Raw genomic sequence first — 13,816 nt, forward strand, 5'->3', positions numbered from 1 at the left:
AGAAAGATTTATCCATTTTTCTTAAGATAGATTTCTAGAAGTGAAATTACTGGGTCAATGACTATGACTGTTTAAGAATTTACTTTTTAAAGAAAATCGTCTTTGGATTGTTAAAGGATTAATGACACATCAACTTGAACACATCTTTGATGACTGTGTAGCTACTCATATTCAAATAATCCCTGCAAGCATTGCTATTAATTGACTGAATCTTAATCTTTTATTTCAGACACTAGGATGCATCTCTTCCTTCTGTCGCCTATTCCTTGGGATAGAAATCAGGAGATCTGACTGAGCCCTTATACAAGCCTTGTCAGACAAGTACATATGTCCATCTTGTTTAGGACTACCTGTTTAACCCACTGCACTTAACATCCATATTTTCCTTCTTTTCTCTTACAGATGGAATGGGGCGAGTCCTTGCTCAAGATGTATATGCAAAAGACAACCTACCCCCGTTCCCAGCGTCAGTAAAAGATGGCTATGCTGTCCGAGGTAAATATTTTGGCTTTCTTGAGTATCAACATAACTCACATTGTAATTTTTTTTTTTTTTCGGATTTGTGGCTCAGCCCAGGTACCTAATGACTATTACATCTATTTCCCCCTTGGTTGTCAAAATAATTTTGTTCACAGATAACAATGTTAACCTATACCTATATATTTTCCAGCACAATCTTGATTAAAACTTTTCAGTGACAGTACTATAGTTACTTGAAAATTCTTACTTACAAATAAATATGTAGAGGTTGATAAAGACACTGTATTATGATTTATTCTTTCGGCCTCTACACATACCAGATGGCAGACAGTCTTGGTCTGGAAGTCCAGATGTTTTCTAGTTGAAAACATCTATATGGTCCAAGAAAGAAGAGCAAACTCCCAACACCAGGGATAAAGTGGGGAAGTTTTTTCCTTCTGCTTTAAACTCAAACATCAATAAGGGCTTCATAGAAAGCAAGCATGAGGGAAACCTCTAATTCCCTAGAAGATTCCATATTTCAAGGCTCTGAAGCCCCAGATGGTACCAGCAGCTCATGCCTTTAGAGTTGCCTGGGATTGCATAAAGCTCAAAAGCAAATACTAAATAGCATTTGCCTGCCTAAAGTCCAATCTACGAAAGAACCCAAAATGAAAATGCAACTGAATTGCTTAGAAACTATTATTGGTTATTAACTCAAGGCTGGTATCATTGAAGAAATGTCTAAAAACATTTCCCAGTTTATCAGAGCTGTTAAGAAGGCCAATTCCTTTTTAATGGTCATTTATGGAGTCCCTTACTTGATTTTTTGGTTTTGGATTTTTTTTTACTCTATCTAGCTATTAAAATAATTTCCTCTTTCTTGTAATTAAATACATTCATTGACCTCCTCCGTGTTCCATTGCCATCTCTTAGCAGTATCTTTCTCTGTTAGAGACAGTAGAACAAATGGTTAAGATTATGGACTTTGAGTGATAAAAAAGTGAGTGATAACAAAGTAAGAGTGATCTGGGTTCTAGCACCAGTTCCATCTATGTAACTTTGAGCAAATCACTTAAACTTTTTGAGCCTTGGTTTTCTCATCTATAAAATGGTGATAATTATAACAGTATTTATCCCAACAGGTTATTGTGAGAATTAAGTGAGACTGTAGAAGGCCTTAAAGTATATGGCAAACACACACACACACAAAAAAGCACTCAATAGTTGTTTTTTTAATGTTTAATAATAGTACCTATTATTACTATTATTATTACTTTTTTATTTTTTTATTATTATTATCACATTTTCTTAAAACATCTCTGAAAAAAGGATAACACTTATCTAAACTGTTATTCTCATAAAATGGTGGAGAGATTAATTCCTACTAGTGTATTCTTTCTCAGGAAACTGTCTTAAATGCACCTCATTCGGCTCTATCTCACAAATAAGAGTATTTCTGAAAATATAAATAACAAATCCCCAATGCCTCCTATGTTTTCTCTTCCAAATTCATTTCTTCTATAGTGTTTATTATAATGAATATTATCCAGAAAGAAAATTATTTTAGTCTTCTGATAGCCTCACTGGCTCTTGTTTCTTATTCCCTCTAAAATGTAAATTCTGTTTGAACTTATAATTGGTAGCCATATTGGATTGCTATGAAATGATGAATTCTTACTTCCAGAGTAGAACAAACAACTACAGCAGGTGAAACACCAAAAGGACAAGAAAGTCTATTTTTTATATTCTCGGTAATGTAAAGTAAGAAAAAGTGAGAAAATAAATTATATTAGGCAGAATTATTCTGAAACAGAAAGTTGTTCTGTGATTTTTAGATGAGGTAGCAGCAGCTCAATAAAAAGAAACTATTGCTTTTAGCTTTTCTAGTTAGCCCATGTGAGCCAGGAAAGAGCCTTTCTGCAACTGTAGAATCTATCAAAGAAATTTATATATAAAATTACCATTTAGTATATCATATTTATTCTTTTGTTTTAGAGTGGTGGTGTTTTTAGTTATTTCACACACATACGCAGACACACACACACACACACACACACACACACACACAAACATTTAAAATGACATCTCACGGTATAAAATGTTCAACAGATAAGCCACCATGCAGCTAATTCACATTATTTCTTTCCTGTGAAACGTTGCTAGTTCTCTAAGATATGGAATGTATAACAGAGACATAACACATAACAGATAACCATCATGGATATAGTTAAATTTCAAAGTAGGAATGACTGGTTAATTATGATCAACATCATAATTAAGGCAGCAGAAGTCATCAGTGAACAAAAAGGCATGGTCTTAGTCTTTTCTGTGTTATAATACCAACCCCAGGCAGTGTTTTGGTAAAGAATATCCTTGAGGCTATTGTTGTGGCTCTCTACCTCTCTACTTTGTATACCTTCTTCTCTCCACCCCTTCTTCCTTTACTCCCATTCCTTTCTCCCCACTCCCTTTATTCTCCTTGTTTTTCTTCTCCTCTGCCTTTGCCTCAGGCCTTCCAGTAATAACCAGTGGCACCTGTGAGCATTGCTAACCCTCTAGGTGTAAAGAGGTTGCTAACTTGCTCTGGATCACTAAGCATTAGCCAGTATCCTTCAGAAACATGTGGGATAAAACTCCAAACCAGTTGGAGGATCACTTACTTTAAGGTATGTGGGTTGAAAAATCAAGACAGTAACAAATAGCTGAAGAAATAAGAAATAGGAACAGCCTTTAAAAAATAAGAAAGAATAGAGTATAAAGAAGACAGGAATCAAGTGATGATGATGTAAACTAATAAACCTAAAACTACATTCAGGAGGGAATGAATTTGAATGATGAAAGCAGAGAAAAGAAAATGAAAGTAGCATTTACCAGTTAGAAGCAATACAATAGTTTTATTCGTATTTTTGAGGAGTTATTTCTCCCTTCACACTGATTAAGCCAACCATCTTCTTGATGCATTCACACGCTCCTATAGAGATGTGGGTGCCCATTGTCTCACAATTGCTTCTGAGATGTTAATAAAGGTAAAAATATCTCAGAATACCAAATTCACTCTCTTGAAAATGTTCAATTTTAAAGGTTTATCACTTCAGAATTAGTTTTGGGATTATTTAAGAAAAGGGAAAATTATAAACAAGCCAATAATTATTTTGAGAACCATGTACAACAAACAATTCTGGAAAATTATATTAAGAGAAATCCTTGCCATTTAGGTTAAGTAAATATTAAAGCTTTTTCTTTTATACATTCTGATTAAGTACATGCTTATGGAAAATACAGAAAATCAAAAAGAACATTTTAACCCATTTTCTCACTGTCTAGCTACTATGAACATTTTGTTGTACTTCCTTCCAGTGTGTTAAAACGCATACTAAAATTCGGTATAACCTTTTTTATTTTGAGCTAGTTCTTATTCTGTCACAAAAGTCATGTTTTAGAGTTTCTGTTTTGTCCATTTAAATCCTGTTTGGCCATAGCTGGTTTTCCAACTCACTTGACAGCCAATGGCCTTCCACTGTAGGACACTTTGGATGAAAAAGAAAGCCTTATGATATAGGAGTATTACTCATGTGAGCAGAGAGATAATTTGGAATAATTAAGTTAATCCCAAAAAGCTTAAAATAATGTATTTAAGGAAATAATATATCTTTTCCCAATACTAACAATATATGGGCATTTTTCTCCTGGAAGATGATGGTAAAGAATATAAAATGCCTTCTCATTCATCTGTTCTACTCCTTGCTCCCTGCTTTCCAGGCAGCAGATTTAAAATTCCAAACAACTCACCTGATTTAATCCCTCAGTATAACTGCAGCAAGTATTAATCCTGTTGTGCTAGTCTTGTCACCTACCCTTGCCACCACTCCAAACTCATTCTACAATGTTAATTTTAGTATACACATAAATATCAATACTATTACCGTGTTGCCTATCATCCACTCTTAGACAGTTTGGTTCCATAATTAGAGATAAACAAAATCTTAGTCCCTCTGCCTTATTCCTCTGTTGAAGAATAGAGGTGGCTAGGACCTCTGAAAGTTATGCTATCTATGGCCTCTGTTTATTCAGTCCTAACATGGAAACGATGAGGCTTTTGTTACTGAAAATAAGTGAATAGCTATAAAGGATTTCAAGAGATTTAAAGAGAGCTCCCACATGGCTGGAAAATGAAAATGAGGGATAATTCTAGGGCAAATGGTTTGAGGATGATCATTTTCTATACATTGCCACAATGAATAGTTATCTAATGGTATCAATTTTATATCAAATGATATAATCAGAAATCTTCAAATAAAAACTAAAAGTGTTTTCTGGACATTAAAAAGGTGGAAGTGGGAGCAGTTTCAGGGTCTAGCATTAAGCATTATACAGTGCATTTGCTGTTAGGATTTGGTTTATATTGCTTTTATCTCTTCCTTCAAATTAAATTCTACAGTTACAAAACAGAAAACTTATTAACAGAAATGCCAGAATTAGTGGGGGGAAAGAGTCTAAGCCTTTACAGAAATCCTTGGAATCCATCCATCTTTTCTAATGGCGTACTGTGGCTTACTTAATTTCTTTCCAAGCTTTAGCTTCATCTGCCACTGTACCTCCACTTCTGCCCCCTCCCACCCAAGCTGGTAGAATTCATCTTGAAAATGGCAACTTTTCTTTTACCTGTCTCTTTAATAGATATTTTAAAATAAATATCGGTAAGTTAGGTACCGATTGATCGTTACTTTTCTGTCTTTATAATAAATAGTTAGCCTTGGTGTTGATGTAAAATCAGGACTTCTGTTGTAGTTCACTAATTTTTTATTTCTTAAGTTTTCTCTTAGTCTGAATTTGTCTGTATTCCGTTCAGTCTTACAGTGCTCTGCTCCTCAGAAAGGGTAGTCCATGAACCAGCTGCATAAGCATCAGCTTGTTAGAAATGTAGAACCTCAGGGCCTGTCCCAGACCTACTGAATCAGAATCTGTATTTTAACAAGATCTCCAGGTGATTTCTATGCACATTAAGGGTTGAGAAGCACTGTTATAAGGGAAATGGTAGAAATGACTCTTCCATTGGTACCAGGGACTTTCTATAATGTTGGTTGACTGAGCCTTCCTTAGCTAGCAATATAGAGGCATGTTTCCCAGGTGGAAATTTTCAGGGCAAAGTGGGGAACATAGTTAAAGTGAGACATATTCTCTCCCCAGTCAGTGTACCTTCCTTGGCAACAAAGCATCTTGCTTCTTAGAATCACTTAAAGGCTCTTTCAGTTGTTGGTCTCCCTGACACTCTATACCAACCTTGCCCTGGATTATCTCTAGCCACTCATTATATAATGACATTTGTTTGGAGCATTTGTGCAGAACACTGATATGAGCATTTTGAGTGTATGTATATTTGCATGTGTGGGGAACAGGAGACAAAAGGAAGACTGAAGAACAGAGGGTTTCAAAAAAGAAATAAAGGAAGTGATCCCTACCTACCACACATTTATAAAATTACTTAAGAAAATTTACAAAGCACAATACTAATGTGTACAAGACAGTTTACAAACTTCCCACCTAAGTATTATGGAAGTGCCAAATTCATTTCTTTATTTTATCAAATATTTACTGAGCATCAGTGATGAGCTAGGCACTATGCTAGACATAATCTAAGTTATATAGAGTTAAACAGAGCAGTCTTTCTGAACATTCTAAAGATGGTGAATGTTGACTCGTATTTTGAAGAAAACAATATACATGAACCAGCATAAAATGGAAGGCATTCAAAATACAGCATTTTGCAGTGGAAAATATTATTTATTGTTCATTCATGCATGCATCTTTCTACAAAGATTCTTAGGAGCCACACTCATTCGTTTCTTGAACTTTCAAATACTTCGTATATTGAACATTTATTGAATACCTATTATTCAGCAGGTACTAGGAATTTCCCTGAGACAAATAAGCAAATGATTACAAATACATTAGGAAGCCATAATTAGAGTTATTTCAGGAATACACTGCGGAAACAAAAGAAGAAGTAGGTGACTCTTGAGGGAAAGGAAGTCAGATATGACTTCCTAGAGAAGATGACACTTGAGCTGAGTCTTAAAAGCTAAGAAGTCTTTAACCAGAAGGCAGGGAAAAGAAAAGGACACTCCAAGCAGTGAGAGTAGCATATGTTATGGAGCTGAAATATGAGTCATCTTGGTATTCTCAGGTACTCCTGAGAGTAGCTAGACTATAGGATAGAGGGAGGACGTGAACCAGAGCCTTTACACATATTGTTTTCTTTAGGTGAATATCTATAGATGAAGCATTTTCATTTCCTCTCTGTCTCTCTCTCTCCCTCTCCCTCCCCCCCATCTCTCCCTCTCCCCCCATCTCTCCCTCTCCCCCCATCTCTCCCTCTCTCCCCATCTCTCCCTCTCTCCCCATCTCTCCCTCTTCCCTCCACCCCATCTCTCCCTCTCCTTTTCCTTCTCCCTCTCCCCCATCCCCACATATTTTTGCCTACTTAGCTCTTCCTCATCCTTCATATTCAAATCATAAATGCTTTTATCAGGGTGGCTTTCCCTGACCCTCCAGTGTAGTTCAGGTACTCTCAGTGTATGCTCTCATAAAACCGTGTTCCTTTCCTTTAGAATGGTTTTCTTAATTTGTATTTATATACAAATTTGTACTTATATACAAATTTATATGTTCATTAATGTGACTATTTGATTAATATCTATCTCCCTCACTACATCGGTGGCTTTAAGAGTTTTGTTTTCACCACACCCATAGAAAGACACACATTAATACATTAGACATCACAAACCAATGATATACACATACATATATAACATATACAATGCATATAAATATATATGCATGCATATATATAAACAAAAATAAGTTTCTGGAAACAATTTTCACCTTTACCATGTGTGACGAGATATATTTTCTGTTCTTTTTCTTTACAAGATGATTTTACAGCCCACCTCTATTTGTGATCTAGAGTTTGAAAAACATCGCAACAGACTGACACTGCATTAGAATAGAAACAATATCTAGTTTTACTCTCTACTCTGTCCCAGCATCTAATATAACACTAAGGGCACAGAAGACACTCAGTAGAAATTTAGTGAATGAATGAAAGGAATAAAAAGCCTTAAAAGGTTTTTTTTTTTTTTTTTATACTTATACTTTTTTTTTTTTTTTAAGTTTATTTATTATTTATGGCTGTGTTGGGTCTTCGTTTCTGTGCGAGGGCTTTCTCTAGTTGCGGCAAGAGGGGGCCACTCTTCATCACGGTGCGCGGGCCTCTCATTATCGCGACCTCTCTTGTTGCGGAGCACAGGCTCCAGATGCGCAGGCTCAGTAATTGTGGCTCACGGGCCTAGTTGCTCCGCGGCATATGGGATCTTCCCAGACCAGGGCTCGAACCTGTGTCCCCTGCATTGGCAGGCAGATTCTCAGCCACTGCGCCACCAGGGAAGCCCAAAGGTATTATTTTTAAAGTATGGTTATTCCCATTTTTATCAACAAGCAAACTGAAGGTTAGAGAAAGTTTTAGTAATTTGCTGAAAGTCCAGAGGCTAATAATAGGCAGAACCAGGATTCAGATTCAGCTTTTACTCTAAAACCATGCTAATTTTCCCTTGAGCAAGAAGTAAAAAGAGAAAACATCTAGGTTGCTTATGGGAGGTGGAAAGCTGGTAATATCTCTAGCAGAGAAATAATCAAAAATAAGTTTATTCAGATTTGAGATGCAGTTAGTACAGAACTCTGAAAGATAATTGACTTTTTAATTTTCTACAGTAAGAAAATTATGATTAACTTTAAAATACTGCAAAAATAAGTGTGGGGATAGATGAAACAAAATTGGTAAAATGTTGATAATTGAAGCAGTGATTTCTATGTCTGTTTTAAATTGTTTCATTAAAAAAAAAAGAAGAAAGAAAAAAGAACCCATGAAAGCAGCATAAGAATACCATTGCAGGAAAACTACAGTATTCTCTTTCTTACAAACAAACACTGAAAATACAATAGCATTCCAAAAAACACCAGAAAGCCAGGAGTTTATTAACTGAGACAATGTCTAAAAAGCACAAGATAACAACATCTAGTAAGTAGAAGGCACCCAATGTTAATTTTTGTTCCTCTTCACATCAGGTTAACCAAAGCCAGCTGTGCAAAAAAGTGACTTATTGTAAACGGTATTGTATATATAAGGCTTTAGAAAAAATACTACTTTGGGGCTTCCCTGGTGGCGCAGTGGTTGAGAATCTGCCTGTCAATGCAGGGGACACGGGTTCGAGCCCTCGTCTGGGAAGATCCCACATGCCGCGGAGCAACTAGGCCCGTGAGCCACAACTACTGAGCCTGCGCATCTGGAGCCTGTGCTCCGCAACAAGAGAGGCCGCGATACCGCGCACCACGATGAAGAGTGGCCCCCACTTGCCACAACTAGAGAAAGCCCTCGCACAGAAACGAAGACCCAACACAGCAAAAATTAATTAATTAATTAATTTTAAAAAAAAATACTACTTTGTAGTCACATAAAGAATAAATTTTTTTTTTAATAAATGTAATCAGGCTACATGGATTCTCTTATATCTGGCTTCTTTCTTTAAATTAATTAATTTATTTATTTATTTATTTTTGGCTGCTTTGGGTCTTTGTTGCTGTGCACGGGCTTTTCTCTAGTTGCAACAAGCGGGGGCTACTCTTCGTTGTGGTGCACAGGCTCCTCATTGCAGTGGCTTCTCTTGTTGCGGAGCACAGGCTGTAGGCACGCGGGCTTCAGTAGTTGTGGCTTGCGGGCTTCCGTAGTTGTGGTTCACGGGCTCTAGAGCACAGACTCAGTAGTTATGGCGCACCGGGCTTAGCCACTCCACGGCATGTGGGCTCTTCCTGGACCAGGGCTCGAACCCGCATCCCCTGCATTGGCAGGCGGATTCTTAACCATTGTGCCACCAGGGAAGTCCAAGAAACAGTAAATTTTCTATCTCCTCTCTAAAAGAGGGAAAATACTTTTTATTATTTATCAATATGACTGCAAATATGATTAAAATATTCATATAAATAGTGATATATATATGATAAAATATATAAAATATCTTTGCTGTGTATGTGCCCCCAAACCCTTGCTGTATGCCGATTACAAGGAGATAATGGTCATGATCATGAAACTCATTAGGTATGCATTGCCTTGCCAATAGTATTGGTTTGAAATCCACGTTGTAGGTGAAGAAAACCCTTTTGAATACATTTACCTCCAGGAATATTATTTCATCCAGCCATTACTATACTGTATATAGAAAATAATTGGATGAGAAGTTTTTTCCATCTCAAGTCTGAAAGTGTTTCTTCCAATTTAAAAATAAACAGTCAATGGGAATTGTGATGCAGCACTGCCTGTGTATTTTGATTTAGAAACAGCATTTTGATCCATCATAAAAAAAAAATACTGTATTGGAAATTCAGGAACTGGGGTTTTAGTCCTAGCTCTACCACTAACCAGAACTTGTTAAAGGTACTGAACCTTTTCTACCTGAGTTTCTTCATTCTGTAACTCATTTCCTTCAAGTGTCAAATGAAGAAAAGAATATATGTTCTTCCTACTTCACTTGCTACTTCATATATATGTCTCCATGAGTGTGTACACACATACAACACATACATACCCATTTATTTAGGACGATAGGCTAAAAGAACTTCCTATTAAAAAGTGCAAGAGTGGAAATTATGGAACAACAAGAAAACTATTACCAGAGACACCAAGAAAAGGCACAATCTGGACCACTTCTATTGTTTGTTGTGAGTTGTGGATACCAAAGATCAAACTAGTAATAACAAAGCCCTTTTCTAAACTAGGAGATCAGAAAAGTATTCCACTTTCCTGAAGCCTTATCTGATCATTTGAGTCAAGTTTTAGAATTCCAACACTAGGTTCTTATTCTTTGCTATAGGTCCATTCTGATGATTGTTCTTGGTTCTGTTCATCTCACAGCTGCCGATGGCCCAGGAGATCGTTTCATCATTGGGGAATCCCAAGCTGGTGAACAGGTGAGATTCATAAGCCTGAAAGGCCCTAAAGATTTTAGTTTCATGGACTTTCAGCTTCTAATTCTAGACTTCTGCCATTGTTGTAATGGAAATCTTAGAGAAGGATTAGACAGGTTATCAAAGAGATGAAAGGATGGTTCCCATGAGAAAGAACCAAATGAATTGTTTCTTAACTGAAAGAATCTGCATCTATTAATATACAGCATGGTGTTACTGGTATGTCTCAGATGACATGCCCCACAAGCATTTTCCAGCCCTGTGATTGGATGAATCTTTCTTCTGGTATAAACATTAATGTTTGAATAGAGCTACAATTTCTAAGTGGTCTTTGCAGAGTTTTCCCCAACTCGTGTTACATACAGGGAAATTTAGAAGAAGCAGATTATTTAATCTTTCTAGCTAATCATTTTGATTAATTTTTCTCATCAGGGGGCTAACCAGAGAACAGGTATTTCTTAATAGAAATGAAGCACTAATGGGCCATGGTGGAAGTACAGTAGAAGTCCTCTTAATTAATGCTTTGGATACCAGTAATTGGTCATTTAATTGGAAATAAGTTACAAGTGGGAAATTATCTTTTACTTTTAAAATAAATATAAATGTAACTTAAATAAATGAACATTTATTTGTCAGTAATTTGATGGAGAGCCAAGGCTTTTCTTTTAATAAGTATCTGCTATTTGAACTTCTCTTATACCCAAAAGGCATTATATGTGATTTCAAGTTTTAGTTTCTTTAAAGTGGAAAAAAATTTAAGGTCTTTGCAAAGTATCTAAGTATAGAATCCTTCTAGATTTTTATTATATTTTTATAATTTTTTTTACAGTTGCTTCACCCATACCTAATTTGACATCAGTTCTTTTTAGCAGCCTTTTTTAAATGAGTTTTTCCAAAGGTTTAACTTAATTTTTATAGGAAGAAAATAACTCCTTTTACACTCATGTATCATTGGTTTATGTAATATTTATTTAAATAACTTAATTCAGTAGCACCTATTTCCACAAACTGGTACAAACAACTTTGGGAGCAAACTCAGTTGAATCTTAGGTGTACAAGAGAAGAGTCTAACAGTTTCAAACAAAGTGTGCTGTAGGCATCATTACGTTCAATAGGAAATAGAGAGCATATGTTAATCCAGTGAGTTTCGAAAGTTGGTTAAAAGAGCACCTTCCTTATTGACTAAAGCCAAAGGGAAAACCAACGCACTTTTCTCTTCTGCTACCACCAAACACTCATAAGGATTATATAAAAATAAAGGAGGAAATAAATAAATAGGGCAGTTTGAGCAAAAGCTATATCCCACGCCTTAGCATGTACTCCCATATGTACTAAAAATAGAGAGGGGTTGAGGAAGTATATAGGAGAAGGATGGTGCCAGTGGTGGTAACCCTAGCTGCCTCACCTCTACATCCAAGCATTGAGGAGTACTGTGTAGAGGTCTCTGAAGCTAAGCCTGGCACTGTAGTAATTAGATCCTTGTCCATGCTGTGCACAGGCTGGTTTTGCTCTTCAGGACTGTTTTCCTGACAAAAAGAACAACTAGACCTAGGTCCCTTTTTTATAAATAACTTGCATTATGACCTCATAACTTACTTGACCTCTTGGTATGTGTATCCATCAGCAATGGACATACAAAGCAACCATTTTTTTTAACAAAGCCCCAAAATATCAATTATTCAAGGAGTACTTCTCTGATCTTCAACTGAGTCTATCCAACATTTATCAAACATACCTACTGTTCGTACCAAGAAGCACTGTGCTAGGTTCTAGGAATATAAAATAGATTAATACATGATTACTACTCTTAACAGTTTACATCTAGTGGAGGAGACAGAGTATAAACAACTAAATATAATACAATATATTAAGTGTTAAACTAATGCTGTCAGTCATGTGCTACGGAGCACAATAGAGAGGTTGAGCATTTTGTCCTAGAAGGGCTAGGCAGATGACATTGGAGCTGGGCCTAAGAGAGTTTTACAAAAACAGAAACAGAAATGAAAAAGGAACATTCCAAGCAGAAAGAACAGTATAAGTCAAGACCCAGTGGTGTTTGAAAAATTGCATGGCATTAGGAAATTGCAAATAGTTTGTGGTAGTTACAGCCTAGAATACTTAGGCATAGGTAGCAGATTGTTAAGAGCCTTATGGACCCTTAAACTTTATTTACTAGTTAAGACTTCCAACTGATAACAAGGAGCACAAGAAAAGTTGTGAAATTAAAAAATTGCCAACTTCTTGTAAGTTCTCATAAAAGTTTGTTGGGAAAAAAGATCAAAACTATATAAGAAAACAGGGTTTTTCCTCAAGTTACCTGTGATGTACTTTATCTATAACTGATGTATCATACACATACACTCTTTACAGCAATCTCAGGGATCTTGCAAGAGCCAAATTGCTCACTTATTGAAAGTAAATACACTTGAGCACTAGGGGACCATTGCATACACTGAGACAGTTATTTACAACATGGTTTATTGGTGTACCAAAATACTTGATCTTAAATCACTTATAGTTTGGTCCTACTGGTTAGCATTGGACACTTTCAATTTCAGTTGTGTAATTATGAAGTGCTATCATTGGACAAAGTTCAAAAAATCCAACTCAATATCTCTATTAAGGAAAAATCAAGATTTTTATAGTTTTTACTTTATATAAAGTATATAAGGTACCTATATCAATAAAAAGAAAAAAAGAGTTGGTAGTCTTAACAATCTAAAGGAAGTACTTCATTTATTGCTAGAGTTTTTCCAGTTGATTCAATTCAATTGCAGTTTATATGTCTACTCTAAGTAGATATATAAATGTCTTTATATATCCAGTAATATCTTTTACATTAGATTTAATATAAGTGAGCTGGTGGGAATCCTTCACCTACCACTTAGAATTACTGGTTTTGGAGAGGAGCCAAATTTTTTATTTAGCAGCCACACAGAAACACTTCTTTAAAGTTGGTTTAAGCCAAGAAGTAGAGAAAATTACAGGTATAGCCACAGTAAAACTTAAAGTAAATTTACATAATATGGTACATTGAATCAGACTAAATTGAGGGAGGGCTCCAGGCTAACACACTTCAGCTTAAGAAGCAACTACCCTGAAACTCACTTTGGGAATCACTTTCTGCCTTAGCCAAAAAGGCACTTGCAGGGGAAAAAAAGGACTTCTTTAGACCTACATTAAATATTTTTATTGCACAGGCTCAGAAGATAGTTTTGACATTAGCACCTTTACTGAAAAACACATATATCAAAACATTAATGCTTTTCATCAAAAATCACTGCACTGCAAAATGGTCATGTTTAGTGAATTAAGAGATGCACCAGATAATAAGTAGTAT

At 35.8% G+C, this 13,816-nt stretch overlaps 1 protein-coding gene across 14 annotated transcripts in view; it reads left to right on the top strand.

The window, feature by feature from the left end:
- GPHN (gephyrin) overlaps window positions 1–13,816 on the top strand; it is a 633,631-nt gene that overhangs the window by 531,881 nt on the left and 87,934 nt on the right. For all 14 annotated transcript variants that reach the window (XM_036843405.1, XM_036843408.1, XM_036843402.1 and 11 more), the window contains 2 exons: window positions 403–495; window positions 10,424–10,479. In XM_036843405.1, the coding sequence (XP_036699300.1) occupies window positions 403–495; window positions 10,424–10,479 (149 nt within the window). The remainder of the gene's footprint in view (window positions 1–402; window positions 496–10,423; window positions 10,480–13,816) is intronic.

This window comes from Balaenoptera musculus, chromosome 2 (assembly GCF_009873245.2).
Source record: "Balaenoptera musculus isolate JJ_BM4_2016_0621 chromosome 2, mBalMus1.pri.v3, whole genome shotgun sequence".
NCBI lineage: Eukaryota > Metazoa > Chordata > Mammalia > Artiodactyla > Balaenopteridae > Balaenoptera > Balaenoptera musculus.